The 21,063-nt window shown below is 39.1% G+C and overlaps 3 protein-coding genes and 1 non-coding gene across 4 annotated transcripts; 3 read left to right on the forward strand and 1 right to left on the reverse strand.

Annotated features, from left to right (window-relative positions):
* The first annotated feature begins 542 nt into the window (after positions 1–542).
* TRNAS-AGA (transfer RNA serine (anticodon AGA)) lies at positions 543–624 on the forward strand. The gene has a single exon. It is a non-coding gene; the product is annotated as a tRNA-Ser (tRNA).
* A 1,571-nt stretch (positions 625–2,195) lies between these two features.
* LOC137939387 (probable L-type lectin-domain containing receptor kinase S.5) lies at positions 2,196–4,163 on the forward strand. The gene has a single exon (XM_068784656.1). It carries the CDS (start codon positions 2,196–2,198, stop codon positions 4,161–4,163), a length of 1,968 nt encoding a protein of 655 aa, XP_068640757.1.
* Positions 4,164–5,645: 1,482 nt separating this feature from the next.
* LOC137938961 (glycosyltransferase-like At2g41451) lies at positions 5,646–13,166 on the forward strand. The gene is made up of 11 exons (XM_068784093.1): positions 5,646–6,250; positions 7,059–7,208; positions 7,337–7,389; positions 7,724–7,832; positions 8,498–8,632; positions 8,739–8,783; positions 10,322–10,509; positions 10,665–10,806; positions 11,228–11,274; positions 12,240–12,327; positions 12,420–13,166. The coding sequence occupies exons 1-11, from the start codon at positions 5,909–5,911 to the stop codon at positions 12,714–12,716; spliced, it is 1,596 nt and encodes a 531-aa protein (XP_068640194.1). The 5' UTR covers positions 5,646–5,908; the 3' UTR covers positions 12,717–13,166.
* Positions 13,167–13,369: 203 nt separating this feature from the next.
* Positions 13,370–19,950, reverse strand: LOC137938959 (beta-galactosidase 8-like). The gene is made up of 19 exons (XM_068784091.1): positions 19,456–19,950; positions 19,228–19,323; positions 18,925–19,037; positions 18,738–18,804; positions 18,565–18,657; positions 18,336–18,479; positions 18,064–18,152; positions 17,869–17,974; positions 17,690–17,777; positions 17,472–17,590; positions 16,967–17,131; positions 16,327–16,535; positions 16,133–16,242; positions 15,767–15,876; positions 15,475–15,582; positions 15,270–15,371; positions 14,906–15,117; positions 14,455–14,791; positions 13,370–13,835 (listed from the first exon to the last, which is right to left on the reverse strand). Exons 1-19 carry the CDS (start codon positions 19,621–19,623, stop codon positions 13,728–13,730), a joined length of 2,544 nt encoding a protein of 847 aa, XP_068640192.1. The 5' UTR covers positions 19,624–19,950; the 3' UTR covers positions 13,370–13,727.
* Between the last annotated feature and the right edge of the window lie 1,113 nt (positions 19,951–21,063).

Raw genomic sequence — 21,063 nt, forward strand, 5'->3', positions numbered from 1 at the left:
ATATCCATTGTAATATTTCTCCTTTGTTTACCGACAAATAGTTGTAGAGTTCAATCATCGAATTCTACTTCTTGATTCTCTTCCATTTTTATCATGGGATTTGTCTGTTACAGAAAGGATTAAGGCCTTGCATCGATTATCAGTCTGTTTCGTCGTCAAGCGGTTGGATCAGTTCGTAATTCGAGAGTAGATTATTATTCTTCGGAAATACCTATCTCGTTTAAATAGTTAAATTAACTTTGGGAAATAATCTGGAGGTGTCGTGCTGAGTCTGAAGGAAAGCTACGTTCCGATTTCGTTGATGGTGAGATGAGACGGTTGAAGTGGGATCGGATATTTATGTGAGCTCGCCTCCCCCATGTTTGCCAGATGAATGACAGCTACGTCGACTGTTCTGTGTTTGTATCGAGCAATTTGGAGAAGAAGATGGTCAAAAGCTCAGGACAAAAAAAAAAAAAAAAAATTGATTTCGTGGACGGCAATAGGTCAAGCGTCTATATCAAATATTTCAATATTAAAAACATTTCTAAATTTCCCAGTAAGTGGACGTGCCGGAGTGGTTATCGGGCATGACTAGAAATCATGTGGGCTCTGCCCGCGCAGGTTCGAATCCTGCCGTCCACGTCTTATTACGTGTCTAACCTTTATATTTTTTTTTCTTGAATCAAGCTCTCAAATATCCGTAGTGTATTTCAATAAAGGGTGGGCTTGTTGTAAATACATATAACATTTTACAATATAATCCATACATATCAAATGTATATGACAAGTCTAAAAAACGAATATATCTACCCTTGAGAGACACCAACCTTGACCTTTTAGAACTTACTAATATGGCTTAATTGAATGAGACTCATTCACGTTATCTAAAAGAATATCCTTGAACCTAACCCATCTCAAATCTAAAACCCAATGGGTTTTTTTCGATTGCCAGGTGAAATCAAAAACCCGAACCCTAATTTTTTTTGTCAGATTACTATATCAAGCCACCACTTCTGAAATGCCCAGGATTATGTGGCAGACGTGTCGGAATAGTGACATGGCAGTCGATGTATTCATCTACTCATACTGTGCTAATGATGTGGTGCCACGTAAGCAGTCAAAGCTTATGTACAGTAGACCGGTCAAAGTTAAGTATTTTTTAAAATAAGTTCATGGTGTCATTCTTTTTTAAAATATGTTTTTGAAAGTGGTTATTTTGATAAAAAAAACCTTAATTATACTCCGAAGTATAAATAGTTCTGGACGTAAGAGGAGTATCGTGATCTGCACTCACAAGGCACCGCCGACTTTGACTGTTTACTGTTTGCTCCACGTTCGATGAACTTCCTCCCGTCGGGTCCTGAGACTGTGAATGCCGGGCGGTTCGACGGCGACGAGTTTCCAAACATCAGCTGCTTAAACTCTTCTTTCTGTTCTTCGTTTTCTCTTTCATTTGAGCCGCACCGAGAGGTGAGAGGTCTTCAGATCTGTTTACCACGCATATGATTAAAGGGTAGAACTTCATTGCTAGTATAAGTAATAGGAAATCTGAACTTACTGTTGTGCGATCGCCATTAGAGTAAGATTTTACAGTTCTGAAAAAAGAAAAAGTATGAATCATGTTGGACAAAGGATCATTGACCACAGTAGGTGTATTTGCGCTGCATTATTCGTACTTTTCTACAAAAAGGTGGGAATTGTTTTTCTTTTTTATCCCATTCATGATTTAATCCCACAAAACGTTAGAAGGATACAGGATTGCGAATTCTCCGTTGTTTCATAAACACAAGAACATAGTCTAATGGAATTAAATTCCTTTTCTGATAAGAAAACTGAGAGGAAATGAGTTTTTGTTTTTTTTCTCTTTAATTTTATTTTCCACAGAAAATCCAATTTAGAAACGTTGCTGTTTTCAAAGCCACTGTTTTCTACATTCTCTGAGGAAAATCGAGTTGGCCAAATTTCGGGGAAGAACCCTGTGTTTGGAAGTTTTGAGAGATCCTTTCGTTCACTTGTTCAAAGGGTTCTAGAGTGAGAGAGAGGGAGGAAGTCAACTGAATCAAAAAGTCAAGCCACCACGAACGAACGATGAAGCTTCTTCTTCGTCAAATTTCAACTTCTCACGCTTCACTTACAGATTTATATAAGCTCATCTTCTAGGGACCAACGAACGCTCTTCTATTCAAGCATCTACTAGTGGCTCGCCGGTATCAATGTCTCCTTCCAACAAATTAGCTTTTCTGTTCCTCGTATTATCGAGCTTTCTTCTGCAGTCTTTCTCCCTCCACTTCAACTACACCACCTTCAATCGCGAAGAGTCGCTCGACTTCGAGTTCGGAAACAATGATTCGAATATTTACAAAGGAGCTCTGCAGATCACTCGTGATACCAGCAATCCAAACTTAGGATTGGAGAACTCGTCCGGAAGGATCTTGTACAAGGACAAGTTCAAGCTATGGGACGGAAATGGATCGGCTGTTGCATCCTTTGAGACCACTTTCGTGCTGAACATCGTTCCTGAGAACGGCATCGGAGAAGGGTTGGCTTTCATCCTCACTAAGGACATGGCAGTTCCCCACGACAGCCATGGACAGTGGCTCGGAGTGGTGAACCAGGCGACAAATGGGTCGTCGCAGAATCACATCTTAGCGGTCGAGTTCGACACCAGGAAAAGCTTCGACCAGGATCTCGACAGTAACCATGTCGGCGTCAACGTGAACAGTATAAACTCCATCGAAACTGTTTCATTGACAAGGTATGGTGTTAATCTCTCCAGCGGCGAGGACGTGATCGCAACTATCCGGTACGACGGAGAAGCGAAGAGCATGTTCGTCAATGTTTCAATGCATAATCAGACAGCACGGGACAATCAGAACTCTTCGTTGATCTCCTTACCCATTGATCTGTCTCGGTTCCTTCTTGAGGATGTTTACGTTGGATTTTCTGGTTCTACAAGCGATCAGACACAGCTAAACTGCGTGAAGTCATGGAGCTTCTCCGGAAACGAAGTGGGGGAGAAAACCGATGATCTACGACTCTGGTGGATTTTAATAGGGATTCTGGTGCCTCTTATGATCATTTGCGCAGGATCACTGTGGTACTATTTCTGCTGTAGAAGAATAAAAAAGGCCAAGTTACAGCAGAAAGGAAGCATAATCAATTCAACCATCCTCTTGGATTCAACCAAAGGGGCACGAAAATTCCGATTCAAGGAGCTCAAGTCTGCGACTTCGAACTTCGACCCAAGGAACAAGCTCGGCAAGGGAGGATTCGGGACGGTTTACAAGGGGACTTTGAAGGATACGAGCGAGCAGGTTGCAGTGAAAAGGATCTCGAAAGATTCACGACAGGGCGAGAAGGAGTTTGTCACGGAGGTTCTGACGTTCGGGAAGCTGAGCCACAAGAACCTGGTGAGATTAATCGGGTGGTGCCATGAAAAGGAGGAGCTCCTTCTGGTATACGAACTCATGCCCAATGGCAGCTTAGACAAGCTCCTGTTCTCGTCTGGTTCAGATGAGGTCAGAAAACTGAACTGGGAGAGACGGCACAAGATCATCTCCGGCGTCGCCCATGCTCTGTGCTACCTCCATAATGGCTGCCTTAGACGAGTCTTCCACAGAGACGTGAAATCCAGCAACGTGATGCTGGACTCAGACTACGAAGCTCGGTTGGGAGACTTCGGCCTGGCTCGAACTGTCCAGCACGACGGCAAGACCCACCACACCACCAGCGCCGTTGCTGGAACGCCGGGATACATCGCTCCGGAGTATTTTCTAACCGGGAGAGCGAGTGAGGAGACGGACGTTTATGGATTCGGAGTCTTCGCCTTGGAAGTCGCCTGCGGGAGGAGACCTGGCAGGATTCCTCCGAGCAGCAACGACAATGGCAGTGAGATTGTCGACTGGGTGTGGAGACTGTACGGAGAAGAGAGAATCTTCGACGCAGTCGACCCAAGATTGGGCGGAGAGTTTCACGAAGATCAGATGAAGAATGTTTTTCATCTCGGACTCGCATGCTGCCATCCCAATCCAAACGAGAGACCCTCCATGAGAGTGGCCGTTCAAGTTCTGAACGGTGAAGCTCCTCCGCTTGCTCCGCCGCCTGTGAAACCAGCTTTTATGTGGCCTGTGATCGATCTTTCTGTACTGGAATGGACTTCCATTGATCTTTCTGACAGATGATTCATGTTCAAGCTTCAAAATCAGTCCATCCATGGAGTCCCTGTAACCAGATTATTTGTCTGTTCTTCTGATTTTATTTTATTTTCGTCTTCATTTTTTACAATAATTTGTAAATAGTTTGCATGATAATTTGAGAGAAAAAAATTCTTCCTTGATTGTTGGTTTCATGAAGAAGCAATCCTGAAAAAGTCTCCATTCTTTTCGTTTAAATTTCTGTGAAGATTTTAGAACAAACTTTTAAAAATTCTAAACTCAATATTTGAAGTCTTATCTATCAGAGCTAGGTGTTCTGGTCGACCTGGGTTAGGTTCCGTCCACCCCTGGTCCACCTATACTTAACAGACCGGTCTGTTAAGTTGTATTGGCTAGACGTCTAACTTAATGGGAAATTTTCTTTTAGATGACTTGTTCGTCGTGTGGCTTCTTTTTCTCCCTTTTGAATGATTTTTGAAAACTATTTTAAATCTCTAAATAGAACTACTTTTTTATCTTTTAAGATAAAAAAATTTCTTTTGAATCTGTTTTACTTTTTTTCACCATTCAAAATTAAGCATAGACAAAAATTGTAAAAAAATTAGAAATAAAATTTATTTTTATCTCATTTAGAAAATTAGTTCTAGATTAGTTCTAAGAAGCTTTTAATATGAATTAAAAGAATAATGTTTCGTTATTTTCCTTAAGAAGTGAACCGGGTAATAAGACCCGATCTAACTTTGATCGATGAACCGCACAAAACCGACCAAATTGGTATATAGTACTCTTAATATACCTTAATGTGATGGATAATATAAAATTAAGATCCTCATATGCACCTCCCTCTTGGGGTAGACACAAGGTCAAGTCAAGGTCGGGTTTTCTAAAACCCAAACTAAAAAAAAGCTGAAATTTCAAACCTCACCTTGACACGATCACCATCCTTGTAACCTCATCCCTGCCTTGTCCCCGTCAACTTAACTTAAACCCCATTCATGGCTGTTTTTTTTCTTTAATTTAAGTGCAATTAACAACTCACTTTAGATGGGTCCTGATTCATATAGCTTATTAATCTTTTAAATTAATGTTAAAACGTGTATTTTAATCATGGATTAGTGTTATCCTACTTAACCCGGAGTGGACCGACCCGTCTGGGTTGGTGGTATGACTTTGTCCTGATCGCCGATCGGTTCCAAATAGAAAATTTTGACTTGGGTTCTTCAAAATCGGGTCAGGTCGTCTGAGTTAGGTTGGCTAAAATCGTGTTCAAAGTTGGACTCAAGCCGAGTTGGATAGACTTCGTCTAAAACAAACTAAAATCTGGCTCAACTAAGGGGATGAATCCAAAAACCTGAACCCGAGGTTTTTGGATTGGGCAGGTCGAATTCTCCGTAAAACCCGACCCTAACCACCTCGATGCTCAATTAATTTTTTTCAATTAATATTGCCTTTTAAACCGAAAAATCGGATGTAACTTGATTGATTGTAAAAACTCGTGTCGGACGGGAGCCAGAGGATGAACGAAAAGCCGTTTTTCCTTCCTGTTTCTGGTTTCGCTTCATTTTCATGTCTCCTCATTCATTTTATTTCTTTTGAATTTTTTGAACTTCCTAGTTCCTACCTCTCACCTCTCCTTCTTCAGTTTCCGCTTCATAGATACTTTATTGGCTACTCCAACGATCTATTGATTTCTCTTTTTTCCACTGTTTCTATGATTTGGGTTTCTGTTTGAACTATTTACTCTAATCGATTTTTTCTGTCTTGCCACCTCAATGGCGGGGCTGTACGCCCCTGTGAGATCCTCTAATTCATCTCATCAGAGTCCTTCTTTCGCTTCGAGGCTTCTTCTTCTGCTAACAGTTCTGCCCCTCACGCTTGCTGCCTTTGCATTTGTTCTTCAATGGCGTGGGGGTCTCAATGACCCGGTTACACGATGGCCGAGTGACACGCAGAAATTCCCTGGAATGCAGGGAACCAGCCCTCTGAGTACCCATGTCCACTTGGGCACTTCATCTCCTTCGGATTGCGTTGAAATTCTTGGGCGAAGCTCCTCTCCTTCTTTCCCTTACTATCGTGGCTGGAAATTTGATATAAGTTCTGATCTGAGGCCCAAGGTATTAGATTCTATATAATATATATATATTTTTTTTGTCTAATTGGAACTTTGAGTGGATTTTATTTGCGCGTTTATCCATTTGGGGAGTTGTGACTGGATTTGCTCTGATTTCTGTTGGTTGTTCCTGTTAGCAATCTCATAGATCTGGTTCATGGTTTTTTTTTTTTTTCATTTTCTTTGTTCTCAATTTGAGTGGTTTTGGTTTACTTCTGGAGGAGATAATTGATTGGTGATGGAGTTGATGTTATTTCATGGGCATGAGGATTTTTTAAAAGAGACGATGTGGTGCTTGGTTGTTAAGATTAATATAGTAAGGTAGTGCTTTCTGCCATCTCCGAATTTAGTGTCATCGCTCTTTCTTTGTGGATGTTCTGATTCGCTGCCATGTGACACTTTTGATACTTTTAGAGGATTTTGTCCATGTGATTCATTGCAAGGGAAGATAGAATTTCTGTCGATTCTATGTGTTTGGTTATTTCTTCTATCTTGCTCTGTGAAGCTGGAAAGTATTCGAATTGTACTTAATAGTTGTTGGTTTCAAGAAAACTTGGGTTTTGATTCATCTTTCTTTGTTGTTTCATCTGATGTTTCTCCAGTAGGTAGAAATTTATTTGCTTAAAATTCTCTGTGAATTTTAAGAGTTGGTCTTTGTTAGCCTGATATTAGGATTTGTGCCTATGCGTGCAACAATGTACAAAATTCTCTGATGCTCCGGTGTTCTTTCCAATTTAGATCTATGTGTTTTAGATTATAAAACATAATCCACTCCAAATTTTTTTGTAATCTCCTACATGGCTGACGAACAGATATGTATTACCACAAGTACATCAGCTGGCTTAGAGCAGATATTACCATGGATTTATTATCACAAAGTCCTTGGAGTGGGAACCTTCTTTTTATTTGTGGAAGGCCAGGCTGCAACTTCTAATGTGTCTGCAGTCCTTCAAGCAATTCCTGTGAGTTTTAAATATTTTATTTCTTAATTCTCCTTTTATTTCTTGAGAATTTTCCTACCTTTTGTTTTGGAGCTACTAGTTTCAACGCTCAGTAAGGAACTTAGCTTTTTATTTTTAAAATTTTTCAGGGGGTTAATGTAATATTTAGAACCAAAGAACTGGAGGAAAAACAGGCTAAGAGGTCTGTCAATCTGGTTAGCCATGTGAACTTCAATTGGTCTTTATGGAATTAAACTGCTATAATTGTATTTCTTATTCAGTATAACATCATCATAGGCTACCCATTAGTTTTTGTTCTTTCATTTTATAATCCCTCTCTCTCTAGTTTTTGTTCTTTCATTTTATAATCCCTCTCTCTCTAGTTTTTGTTCTTTCATTTTATAATCTCTCTCTCTCTCCCTCCCTTGGAGTATATATTTGTCAATCCATCTAGTAATGCATGTATGAAATATCAATTTTTGTTATTTCTAAAGTTTTATGCTGATTTGCCATTTCTCCTGTTTCTGGGCTTACAGTCGGATTTGGAACGAGACATGGCTGGCAAGCTTCTTTTTCAAGCCATGCAACTATGAACTGTTTGTTAAACAGTCCCTTAACATGGAGATGGCAATTGTCATGGCACGGGTATGGTAAATGATTTATTATTGTAATTTTTTTTTTTGAAAGAATGGGTATTGAGGATAGGATGCAGGGGATAAATGTGGGCTAGCTGATGGAGATTGGTGCCAAGGTGCTACTTGAACATGTGTATGACCAAAAAGAGTGAACCATGCTTCATTGAGCAGGATTGGTGGCCAATGAAGAAGCACCATCTATGGGCGATGAGGCTTGCAGATATGAGAGTGCTAAGCTGATGTACTACAAATCTTATATGACATTTTTTATTTTTTATGGCTTCAAGATGATGAAGTAACATATATATTAGATACAACTAGGAGTTGGAGAAGTAGATAAGAAAATAAAGCAAAATCATGTGAGATAATGTGCTCTTTTTCTATGGAGACCCGTTGCTCACTGGTTTGAGTGGTTCGATCTATGACGTTTGAGAGACCAATAAGAAGTATAACAGGGACACAAGCATCAACAGGAGTCTCTAGCGAAGTCAACCTAGCAATAAACTAAGAAGTAAAGAGCAATATGGAGGGGGTTTCATGTGGCTGATGTCAACAAAATTTAGATTAGGCTATAATGATGCGATAATGATGATGGTGGTGATTCTATGAAAGAATCTTTTATGATGATTATACTGATGCGAGAACCTGATTTCATAATCTTTATTTGTTTTACAGGATGCTGGCATGGATTGGATCATTCATCTTGACACGGATGAGCTGCTTCATCCAGCTGGTGCTCGGGAGTACTCTTTGAGGCAATTGCTCTCTGATATTCCTAGCAATGTTGATCTGGTTATCTTTCCAAATTATGTGAGTGCTTACAGGGCTCTGTACCTGGTCAAAAGAAAAACAGTATTGTTGCTCTCAACACATACGTTGACAGTTCAAATGTACTTACTCATTCTTCTTATTTCAGGAGAGCAGTGTTGAACGAGATGACATAAAAGATCCTTTCAGTGAGGTAAACAAGCTTTCTTGTTCTCTCTCTTGTAACTGGGTTTTCTTGTAAACATCATTTAGGATTGGATGGTAGAAGTATGTACTTAGGAGTAGTTCCATGATATAAAGGTAGTTTTGGTGTGCTAGGGCTCCTCTTGCATAGTTCGGGTCTCTGAGCTTAAATGGTTCTTGACATCAAACATGCAGAATCTTTCTTATTTTTCATATTCTATTATCTGTTTAGTAATTTTCTCTATAAGTATATTGATGGGGCATGATTGTTGTCAAAAAACTGTGTGAATGCTGGGAATTTGTTTAAAGTACAGTAGTTCATTCTAATTTTAATTCATGTGGTGTTGATGCATGTGATCCAGATGTTGGTGCTCAGACCATAGGATCCTAGGGAGTTTATCATTTTTTTGTTTGTATCAATGACAAAAGGGATTCCATTAAGAAAGCTCCCTAGGGAGAGAAAGTTACAAGAACATAACAAACAACAGAAAATGCAAAAAGCAGAAACCCATAGAGAAGCACAAGGACCAAATAGAAATGGAAGAGAGTTTCCTACAGCGAGCTGCTGCTAGAAACCCCTTCTCTAGCCAAGGTATCAGAAATGCTATTATTAGCACTTCTGATAGTATGCTGCCAAGGAAAATCCTGATTTTTACGTAACTTTTCTACTTCATCTATATACAACAAGAAGCGCCCTGGAGAGGCCTCCTTCCCACAGGCCCCACTAATGACCATTGCAGAGTCCCCTTCCAAAACCAAGGGGGCAGAGATTTAGCCCACATAGAGTCTAATGCGCTCCAAAACCTAGGAAGTTTTGCATAATCATTACTTCTATAACATTTTTGAATTTGAAGAATCCCTGCAAGGACTTTTCAGTCCTCTTTTTCTGAAATCTTCCAAGTGAAAAATCCTTGCAAGGTTTGTGTATCTAAAGGTGAATCTTTCTCTGCTATTTGGGTTTATAATATTCTTCTATGTATGGAATGTTGGGTTGAACATGTATAAATGGATTGAGAGAAAACACCAATAACAGACAAGAGATAGAATTTATGTGGTTTGGCATATATTACACAAACCTACCATCATGGTGAGAATTTAAAAATTCACTCATTTAGGAAGTTCCACAGCTCTCTGACACTTTTTTTCTCTTCTTCTCACCTCACTGTATACCATTCCCACACTGAATTACGATTTTAACTCTGTCATGTAATGGGCTCAAATCCAACCCAGTTATCACTGCAGTCCAATTGCATTCTATGATCCACAGAATACAAGACAAAACCAACGTAGAGCAGTTTTTTCACAAATTATTCAGATATTTTTAACAAGAATTAGGCTCATTTAACAATTCTTTAATCTGTTAAGTAAAATATAAAAGCAAACACTGGATTACTAATGATGTCTTATGTGTCTCTTTTCGTCGGAGCTGCAGATTCACCAAATAGATCCAATTTTTTTCTTATTTCCAGTTGGATATTCAGAAAATATTTACCTGCTTTATTTTGAAACATTTTCATGCTTCAGATTCTTACAATAATTTGTCAATAGGTTTCGATGTTCAAGAAGAATTATGATCATCTCCTAAAGGAAACATACTTTGGCTTATACAAAGAAGCAACTCATGGTAATCCGAATTACTTTTTGACTTATGGAAATGGGAAGTCGGCAGCTCGGATTCAGGATCACCTCCGTCCTAATGGCGCTCACAGATGGCACAATTATATGAAGACCCCAAAGTAGGTTATTTTTTACTATCTTTATTCCTTTCTTTTTGGATGGGTCATTTTACTTGTTCCTCTTCACTGCTATACACTAATGGAATTTACTTTTGGATATACAGTGTCAGGTTTTGTTCTTTTCTGAACTTCTTTATTTTTTATGTCTTTGATAGTGAGATCAAATTAGATGAGGCGGCAGTTCTACACTATACATACTCCAAGTTTTCAGACTTGACATCCAGGCGTGACAGATGTGGTTGCAAACCAACAAAGGAAGATGTGAAAAGATGCTTCATGCTGGAATTTGACCGAGCTGTGAGTTTGACACCTCTCTTACTGTCAGTCACATGAGTTAATAAGAGTTGAATTTTATTTTTTTAGTCCTTAGATGTAGAAACTTTGTTAAATTTGGTCCATAACTTATTTGATTTCTGTAATGCCATTCCTTGTCTATGACTTCTGTAGGTGATATTTTAAAGTAATATGTTCATCGAAGGGATTAGTGTGTCATTGATATGAACAGAAATCAAAGGCCAATTTTTTTATTATGTTTCTTAATATTGTTATTTTTATTATTGTTTTTTTTTGTTACAAAAACAAAGGATCTTTGTAAGGATCAAAACAGACTCTAAGTAATTGTTCTAAGATTCTTATTGACTCTCAGAAAAATTCTTGTTGAGAGCAAGTACCATTACCCAGAAGGACACTGTTATTGACTCAGGCATTTATGATGCAGGCATTTATAATTGCTTCAACTGCGACTGAAGAGGAAATGCTGCACTGGTAATTCTTTTCTAAAAATGATTATGCCAAAATCTGGATTCTGACAAATCACCATTTTCATATCATTGTTTATCTGTTGCTTTAAGATATAGGGAGCTACTAAATGAGCTTCCTTGTTCATTCGCCATCCTCTTCCATGAATATGGTTGCCTGTAATATTGTTCTCGTGTGGGTCGTCTTGATCTTTCTGACTAGCACTCCCTTAACATGTTGTTCTCTCTGATTTGGCTCTTCACCTTGTCACTCATTCTGCTGAAATTTGTGTTGGAATACTGATGCATGGATTACTATACTGACAGTGGTTGCCCATGAAAAGCTGGTTAGTACTAGTGCTAGTGTTACTACCACATGTCCATCCAGCAACTTACCCTGCGTACACTTTACAACTGATTTTTCTTCTGGGTTAGTAGGAGTTTTCATATTTAGATAATTGAATTAGGAACAGATATTGAGTTTGTGGCTTTAAATCTACTTGTTCTAAGGTTCAATTCCAAACAAGAATATGTTCTTCTGGTCCAGTTACCAGGCCTTTCTTATACTAAGTTCTACCTACTCCGAAGTCTTTTTTTTTTTGAAGACTGAGGAATATTGTTAAACATGGGAAAAATACTGAAATATTATCAATAAGTCTGTCTTGTTTTTTAAAAATAAAATAAAATAAGTCTGTCTTGTTACTGGAAATTCGATTTTGTTACAAGGATTACAAACCTAAAATCTTCAGTAAGTTTATTCATGATCTTTCAAAAATTTCTGTGTGCACATATGTAAGCTGATAAGTGCATTGCGAGCATACAAGTCATCGGTGGGTAGATTCTTATATAATGCATCTGCACGTATACATTTGTTTGGCCACTTCATGAGCTCTTTATTTTATTCCTTGACCATTTGGTTTTTCGTGAAAGTCAAATCGTAGTTGTGGCATTGTATACAATAGCTCTGTTCACTTGTTTATTCGCATAATGCAGGTACCGTGAACATATTGTCTGGAGCGACAAAGCAATGACCTTAAAGCTTCTTAAGAAAGGCATATTGACCCGAATATATGCCCCTATGGTGAGATGAAGCACTCCAGTACTTGAGGAATGAAACTATCTACTTTACTAATATTTTTTGTTTAATCTGTTATTTCTATGCCCTTTCCACAGGCCATTATTCAGGGCCTAAGAGAATCGGGTGTCTTTAGCTCTGCTATTATGTCAGCTCAACCATCGTCGAAGGAGAAAGTTTTGTCGTTCACAGAGCAAAACCCACAGAAGAGCAATTCTACAGTTGTTCCAAGTAGTAGGGCCAGTGGCTCTGTGTCACTTCCTTCTATCAAAAGACACAGCATCAGCCTATCTGAGGCAACTGCTCGGAAGGTATTGGGAATTGGTGGCGATATTCTATTGGCTGTTCCCCCATTATCTCCCCCTGGTTTGGACGATCTCCACTTAGAAACATGATCTGGTCTCTCATTCCCCCATTGGCCATGTCTGGTTGAAAATGGTCTGATAATCTTGGATTTTCAGATAGTTTTCATGGGTTCGTCCCGATCATATTACCCAAGCGCTGGTGTACACTTATTAATGTTCTGTAGTCGTCGGAAGGAGATTAGGACCTCGGATCACCACCTCTTTGCACTAGTCAAGGTGATCAGCTCTCGGACACGTTTCTTCTCTGCTGGTCGAGGTTACTGGCAATCCAGAGGCCCCATGGCTTGCATGATCCATATTGATTGATGTATAGAAGCTGGAGTCCCTGCTTAGACTCTCTTATTCAGACTCCACTATTCTTGCAGAATGAAGATTCTCAATTTTTATTTTTTATTTTTTACATTTTTCAGTGGCTCCTAGTTTAATTTGAGTTACCTCTAAGAAATTAATGATCAAATGATGTCTTGAGAGAGGCCTAAATGTGTGACTACATCATTTTACTCCAGAATACTTTTACAGTTCATTACAACAATTAGGCAACGTCTTCCTCTTGTACAAATGTCTCAAAATTAATAACCATTCCTAACGCACCAAACTATGAAATTACTTCACCATTCCTTTGTCAATTTTTCATAACCATTCCATAAGAGAACTCAAAAGCCCGAATTCAGCTTCTATGTGAGTAAATGATCTTTGATGAAGTTCTACGCAGATAGAATGTAGACAATCTATTAAGCTTTCTTCCTGGTACTGAATATTGCTTTGAATTATCTTTTCTGTTGGAAAGTTTGAACTGTTCTGACTCTTCTTGTGATCAAGAAAGAAGAATACACAAGCAACAGAGGGGCAATGATCTAAAATTTTACTGAAAATACTCTTGGACCAACCGATTGAAAGAACTTTTATTTTCTTCTTTATCAGCAAATAGGTACATACTTATTGGCTGGTGTACAAGCTTTGACATTCTCTCCAATTCTTGTGATGGGTTCATCCCTGATACACTTTTCTTTCCGAGGAATGCTTCATCCAAAACTTGCCATCTCATGCACAATCGGCTTCCACTGCAAGACTCTTTGCCACTTCCTTGCATGGATCACCAAATGTCTCAGTGGAAACTCTGATGCTACAACTCTTTTTCCCCACACAAGCCTGTCCAGTGTGAATCCATTAGAATTAGCACTAATATGGAAGATGGACATTAGATTGTACCTAGATGGGCCAGTACACAGAGAAAGTAGATTGCCCACATTAATAGAAGTTCATTATAGGGTTATCTACTATCTCTGAATAATGTGTTTTTTGTTCTTCGGTTTTATGTGTACCTGTGAAGTACAAAAAAAGTGCAAGGACATCTGAACTGTCATTTGAAACCTAAGGTTAAGATGGAGGACAATAGTATGCCTCCACTTAATGTAAATTCTACCTTCTTGCATATACTAGTGCAATCTGGACAGTTTTTCTAGAGAATTTTCTCTCTCAACATACTCTATAGAGGAGTTTCCACAAGATAACTCCTACCTCACCATCCAAAGGCTTGCAAACAAAATTGACAAACTGCACACTCAGGTCTGCCATCTGGATATTGGATGTGGAACAATTGGAAAGAAAGCTATACATGAACAAAAGTCAAGCTTAATACATTATATTTTTTTATCCTATTGTCATCTGCTGGGTTTTGTGGTTATTGATCCTATCACATAATGCCTAGAAAATTATACCATCAAGGACAATGACTTATGTTCACTATGCTAGTGAGATGGCGGGTTACCTGCTGAACAATGGCTAGAGCCCCATTACTGCTGCATGGACTATGTTCAAAAGTCCCACATGTCCCATGAGGAGTTCCAAAACTTGCAAACTTGATTGAAGAAATCAGTTGATTAGAAGATGGGCACTCCAATTGCAGGACAGGTCCTGATCTCTTCCCAGTTTGTACTTTTGACTCCCACATATCAACAGGTGGTGGATGATACTCAGTTACATGTGCACACAAGCTTCTTGCTTCTCTCCCGGCAAAAGATATCTCTGTCGGGTCTCCACCCATCTCCTCAAACAATACTAGTGTGTTGCCACTTGGTTGCACCCATGAGCGAGGAACATGGTATCTGTGTAAGATGAAAAAGATCATCTAAATGACGTATTTAAGCATGCTAGAGCCCCCTCCCCCCTCAACAAGAACAAGATAAACAAAATTCAAAAGTAACTTCTGAGACACTTACAATTTCTGAGATGGCTTGCCACAACCTTTGAGACATTTATTAGAATTATAAGCTCCTTTGTAGTTGCAATAATTGACACAACCATTCTGTGAAGCAACATTGGTGGGCCAATAGCGTCCAATGCTCTGGCCATTCACCCATGCCTCACCCTTCCCCATGCCAGTAAAATCTATGGCAATTGGATCATTTCCATCCGGTGCTTCAAAGGTTGTCTTCAGTAACAAAATAAAGAAGATTAATAATTGCCAAACATAAACAACTTAAATCTTAAGATACTAAGCCACCTTCATGTTCTGTTCCATTTGTATGCAAGGTAACTCTAATTACATAAAAAACTTTAAAACTTGAGACGTTCAAATTTTACCTTGTACCATGTCAGTGGTTGATTCTTAGGAAAGTTGGAGCCTGAGACCCATTTTGAAGACCCTCCACTGGAAAGACCCAATTCTTCACCTTTCAATCCAATCTGCGCTATGTTGGAAAGAAAATGAATAGTTGCTTGGCTCATCAGATTCAACAAATTAATCATATGCACAGTAAGCCCATGCAAAGGACACTAAGAGTAAGACCTGATACGTCCATTGCCTTGAGGATATATCTAGAGTCGCACTGTTCCCCATTAGCTTAACAGGACCAGTAATTCCAGCACCCCACGTATCAAAAAATGCCCCATAGTTCTGAAAAAAGAAAAATAAAATGCCTTCATTTGAGAAAAAAAAAAATTTCAACGGTGCTGCTTGTTCTTATGATTCAATACCAAGCTGAGACCATCGAGCTTGTTATAGTCCAGTGCATCAGAATGATTTTGCAATCAGGCTAAATATAATATTTGCCGAATTCAAGATCCTAACATAGTTTTACCTGGAGACCAACTGTAGCACTCAATAAATCAATATTATTTCTCCCCAGTGCAAGCATAATGTCCTTCTCCAAGGTAACCTTTGCATTACCACTGTTCCCCCATCCACTCCCTACAACAGCTCAAAATAAAATGCATGGAGACTCAAATGTAAGATCACATCAGCCCAAAATTTGGCAAACATAGCTCAAGCATAATTGAGAAAACACATCAGGTCAATGCAGGAGGAGGACTCCTCTGCTTTGATGTTTATCATTATATGTTTCACACAATTCCAGCATGAGACCCATATCTTCCAAGCTTGTGTGATTTTGTGAAACATATATTCACTTAAACTTGGTAACAATTTGAGGTGGAAGAATCATTACCTGCCAGCTTCCCATTGATAAAAGCATGGAGAGCATGACCAAGTGATCCCACATGAAGAACAGTGTTGGTTCCATTTGTTAGAAATGATTCATCTCCTTCAATATTAAAGCTGTCAAGAAAGACATGAATGCCTCCTCGTTATTTTTCACTGCACATACAAAAGAGACATCTTTTGAAAAAACCATCAGTTTACCTTATTGAATACCACAAATAATCACTAACATCAGCAGTAGTAGTAATTTGCTCCAGTAATCCAGATTTTGTGAAGGAGTCACTCTTTGAGATGCCCACAGGTTCAATCACCCAACTCCAACCTGACTGGAACACTTCAGAAGAACCAGCAACGTTTTGGGAAGTAGACTTAAGGCGTTTCATCTCCAAACGAGTAGTTTGAGAGTTAATCTGTCAAAAGACAAGCATTTGTAATTTATGTCAGAAATTCAAGGTGACATGTGCATTACAGCAAAGAAGCCATGAAACATCAGATAACCAGTACTTATGCACTTCCTAAGCTAAGCGACACACTGTGGATGCAAGAAAACTGAGAGGATCTCTAAGAACCATTTTCTCAAAAGTTATACAGTTCTCCATTCAAATAGTAAAAAGAGAATTAAAAGAAAAAAGAACCCAAACACCCCAGAAGGAGATGAAGCATTCTTGCAGAGCTAAATGAGAAACTGGACCCTAATCCAGCAAGTATTAAAAAGCATTTAATAGCTGGAATTGACCAGATGAAGTTCATTAAAGGCCTATGGTACTTCATCAAACACAGTAATTAAATAGCAGCAGATAATTACTGTAGATCATCAGAATTTATAGAAGGCATTTCAGACCTTTGCTGTGTTGAAGACCACATTCTTGCAATCAGGTAGGATGCTTACAGACCAAGCAGGTAAACGATATGAGTTATCATTGAAACTGACAGTAGCATCAGACTCGGTACCAATATTGGCAAGAAAAGCAGCACAGCTTCCTCCTTCTGTTTTATATACATGGGCCTGCAGTAGAAAATGTGTATCCTTGTAATCAGAAATGATCCAGGTGAGCACTTAATTTTTTTTGTCTTTATAATAGCCATTGACAAATGCACATAAATATTTTTTTTGGGTAAAACTGAATGAAACTGATCTTTGAATGTAATCACCAACCAACACCTGAGAAACATCAAAATCTTTTACCTAAAATCTGTCACCTTCAATTGTCCCTTGCTCTCTGAAGTTATGCAATTTCCATTATGCTTACTAAATGCAGTTTACATTCAAAAAAATTGGCCTCTAATAAATTGCTTATTGTGTGGTTCTTATCAGGTTTTTCTCTGCAAACTAGAATGGTTTATACCTCCAAATTTGAACCTAGAGAAGTAGATGTTGGATCAGTAGCTACAATAGCTTCTTCACAAAGCTTTATGGCCTTATGCAAGTCTCTAAGGTGACCCCACTTAGGTTGCCTGACAATGCCTGCAATATGAACATTGAAACATGTAAGTCACAATTCACATCCTAGACAACCATGAAACTACTTAAAGCTTCAACAAAAATGGCAGAATGAGCATTTACCATACTCATCAACTGGTGCATCATAGTCATAACTAGTTGCAATGAAGGGTCCCCCCGATGTGCGACCAAAATTTGTTCCCCCATGATACTGCCAATGAATAAACATGGCAGAACAGTTGATTACATTTCTTGCCACTTCAAGCCATATATGTAGCCCAGCCTTTTGAATAAAAGATTACCATGTAGTAGTTCTGGAAAGTACCACCTCGCTGGAAAAAGCGAGCAACAGCAAATGCAAGGTCCTCAACTGGTCTATATGGCACTCGCCCACCAAAAGCAAGGAACCTAAAAAATCCTTATGCTTCAGCACTGGGTACTATTAGTTGAAATTCATATTAAAGTTGTTTAAACAAGTAGATGAAATGCCATCTTACCATCCACTCCAGTTTTCAGTCCACATCTTTGGTTTCTTGGCAGAGTTTGGAGCGAACTGATCACAGTAAAACCCGTTGCAAGTGTTGATCTACAATGCCAATGACCCAGTAAACCTCATTAATTCCAGAGACACAGACACAGACAGTGATTTGGGCTGAAGATCAATGAGCCTTGCAGCCTGCTTCAAAGTTCTATCTTGCCATGAACTTGGTAGTACATTTCCAACCACACTCTCACTAAAGAAAAGGAGGAAAAAAAAAATTCCACTCACAATAGGGTCCGGAGCATCAGCCTGCTGGCACATGACCCATGGTACAGCTGTATCTAAAGAAGTAGCCATGGATGCTGCCCAATTGATATATGATTTCCCAGCTGATCCATACGCTGAGTCAATGTTCCCATACTCATTTTCTATCTGCCATGAGACAAAATATAAAATAAATCACGACATTGGAGTTGTGGAGATTGTCTAGTAATGAACTCGGAGTACACCGACTGACTTGAGCCAAAATGATTGGACCGCCTTGGGAGGCAAAGAGCTTCTCTTCCTTCATCATATCCACAATTTTAGCTGTGAATCGCTGCATCTCCGTCTAAAAAGACAAGAAGTAAGCATAGTTAACAGTAACAGTAGGAGGATTGTGCGAGAGAAGATTCAAAGACCATGGACAACCTTGAAGGGCTCATTATCTGTCCTGAATTGGATTCCAGGGACAAAATGCAACCAAAGAGGGAATCCACTGCACCCGAGAGAAAGAAGGATGAATGAATAGAAAGAATGTTCACAGTTCGTAGTGAATTAATAATCTCAATTTGATGGCACATTCGTAAAGCTAACTGTAAAGACTGATACTGCTCACCCATAATTCCACTCTGCACAGGCGTATGGGCCAATTCGAAGATGGACCAATAGTTCAGCCTCTGCAACTGTCTTCACAAACTTGACCAAGTCTTTTCTTCCTTCGAAGTCATACTACAGTCATCATAATAAATTTTTTAACACTGAAAAAAAAGCCATTTTCTTAAAAGTATTTAAACATTAGCTAGCTTGTACTAAAGAAACGTTCAAATAAAGAACCAACAGCCAAAAAACAAAAGGCAAACTCTAAGAAATTTATAAAAAATTATAAAAATGTAAAAACATTAATATAGCTTTCTGGCACCTTGTTTTGAGCAGGCTCGTGCAAATTCCAGAAAACATACGTTTCGATCACGTCCAGACCTCCCTCTTTCGACTTTGCAATCAAGTCCGGCCACATCTGTAACAAGAAAAAAGAAAAAACAGGAAAAGGAATCATATATTTTCAGATTCCTCACCTGTAACATGTAAAAACTTCTGTAATATCGTCTTGCTGGACTGTTACAGAAGGCAGAGAGACGAAGAAAAGAACCTCAGGGGTGCTGCGAGGATAATGTATAGACCCAGAAATCAACACCCTCCGTTTCCCATCAATCACCAGAGCCCTATGATCGTAAGTCACGTTGGCGACGCACGCCGGCACCGACACGAGTACGACCACGAGCAGAGAGAGCAGAAACACCAATGGGCGTCCTCTCATCTTCCGAATGCAAAATGACAAGAAACCAGTTTCAGAAGAGGGTAGAAGACGAGAAGAGAGGACAATCAGTGTAGTAGTTTTCTTTCTCCTCCTTGTTTCAGCATAACCATTTCTGTTTCCTTGACGTTGCTGGAGGACTATGCTTACAGGCTACAACAGAAGAAATCGAGCTAAATTGCGCCTGAAAGGACATGCCACCGCCGACCTTTCCCCCTGCTTCGCGTTGTCGTCTTCCGAGGGGTTGTCCGCTATCCTCAACTGTTGTTTTTTTCTCAAGATACTAACAGCATTCTCATTTTTCTTCTTCTGCTGCTGCTCACAGGAGATATAAAAAGAAATTAATGGACCATTTATCCTATGTTACTTCTTTAATGGATCTCTGTTCACTGTTTCTCTCTCTTTCTCTCTTCCCGTTGCTGTTCATTAATAATTCTTTTCTTCCTGGGTTTCTTATCTTGCCTTCCCAGTGGGGAACGGTGAAAAAAAAAATGAGATTGGCGTGTGAACATGGTAGGAGAGAAAGCTGGGGATGGCTGGAAACGATTATACTACACTACTGGTAAGAATGAAGATTCCCACTGTCACTTATCTCATGAAGAGGAAGAAAATATAAAGCAATCAGCACTGTTATTCTGTTAACAGGTGGAGGAGAGAGAAACAAAAGACAAAAGAGACGGAAGAAAGAAAAGTAAAGAAATTTTCAGGTTTCCAGTCAGCCAAAAGCTGTCTGTCCTCTTCCCACTATCTACTTCACATCCTTCGCCTTCTGTCATGCTCATCCCTACCCACCCAACCCACCAGGAGCTCATTCAAGAGGAGAGCCGATTTCAGACGATTCAAGGTAGTTCAGGCATTGATTACATCAAACAATGGATTTCATGGGATGCACTTTTAATGTAATTTCGACTTCAATCTGACGAACAAATAAGAAGTTATTGAGTAATTCTTCAAGCAAAGGAATCTGATCATCCATTAACATACCCAAACTAACCACCCAACAGAGTCTAATGCACCCTTTCAATGCAGTTTTAGCCTTAAATAAAATAAACGTAAACACAAAGGAAAAAGATTATTATGGGAAATATTAAACAATATGAGTTAATTTTTACAAGATATGATCAATAACAAATAGACCCAAACAGCACACAAAGCATCACATAAATGTAAGTGCTGAAGGGTATAGGTTAACTACTTAGCTAATGTTAAGGGAGAGAGAGAGAGAGAGAGAGAGAGAGAGAGAGAGAGAGGCCCAATCCAATATGAAATACCATTTCGTGCAAAACATGTGAAACGGTTATCTCAACCGTCCAATCAACAGTTATATCATATCGGATTGCTGAGATAGCCGTTTCGCATGTTTCGCACTATGTATATATTACATGGATTAGCAATACTACAACTCAAGCAGCCTAATGAAATTAGCAATATGACATGGATTCT

Source organism: Aristolochia californica, unplaced genomic scaffold, assembly GCF_029961685.1.
Source record: "Aristolochia californica isolate CCGP_79_NKW_82.1479 unplaced genomic scaffold, dmAriCali1.0.hap1 SCAF_8, whole genome shotgun sequence".
NCBI classification, from domain to species: Eukaryota; Viridiplantae; Streptophyta; class Magnoliopsida; order Piperales; family Aristolochiaceae; genus Aristolochia; species Aristolochia californica.

What these genes read in the sequence shown, in the direction of transcription:
- LOC137939387 (XM_068784656.1), top strand. Translation starts at nt 2,196, where the DNA reads ATGTCTCCTTCCAACAAATTAGCTTTTCTGTTCCTCGTATTATCGAGC.
- LOC137938959 (XM_068784091.1), bottom strand. Translation starts at nt 19,623, where the DNA reads ATGAGAGGACGCCCATTGGTGTTTCTGCTCTCTCTGCTCGTGGTCGTA. An exon ending in CAGATAATGAGCCCTTCAAG is followed by an intron (nt 18,658 to 18,737) that starts GTTGTCCATGGT and finishes TTGTCTTTTTAG; the next exon opens with ACGGAGATGCAGCGATTCAC. An exon ending in GGCAAGCCATCTCAGAAATT is followed by an intron (nt 14,792 to 14,905) that starts GTAAGTGTCTCA and finishes CATCTTACACAG; the next exon opens with ATACCATGTTCCTCGCTCAT.
- LOC137938961 (XM_068784093.1), top strand. Translation starts at nt 5,909, where the DNA reads ATGGCGGGGCTGTACGCCCCTGTGAGATCCTCTAATTCATCTCATCAG. An exon ending in TGGTTATCTTTCCAAATTAT is followed by an intron (nt 8,633 to 8,738) that starts GTGAGTGCTTAC and finishes TTCTTATTTCAG; the next exon opens with GAGAGCAGTGTTGAACGAGA. An exon ending in TAAAAGATCCTTTCAGTGAG is followed by an intron (nt 8,784 to 10,321) that starts GTAAACAAGCTT and finishes ATTTGTCAATAG; the next exon opens with GTTTCGATGTTCAAGAAGAA.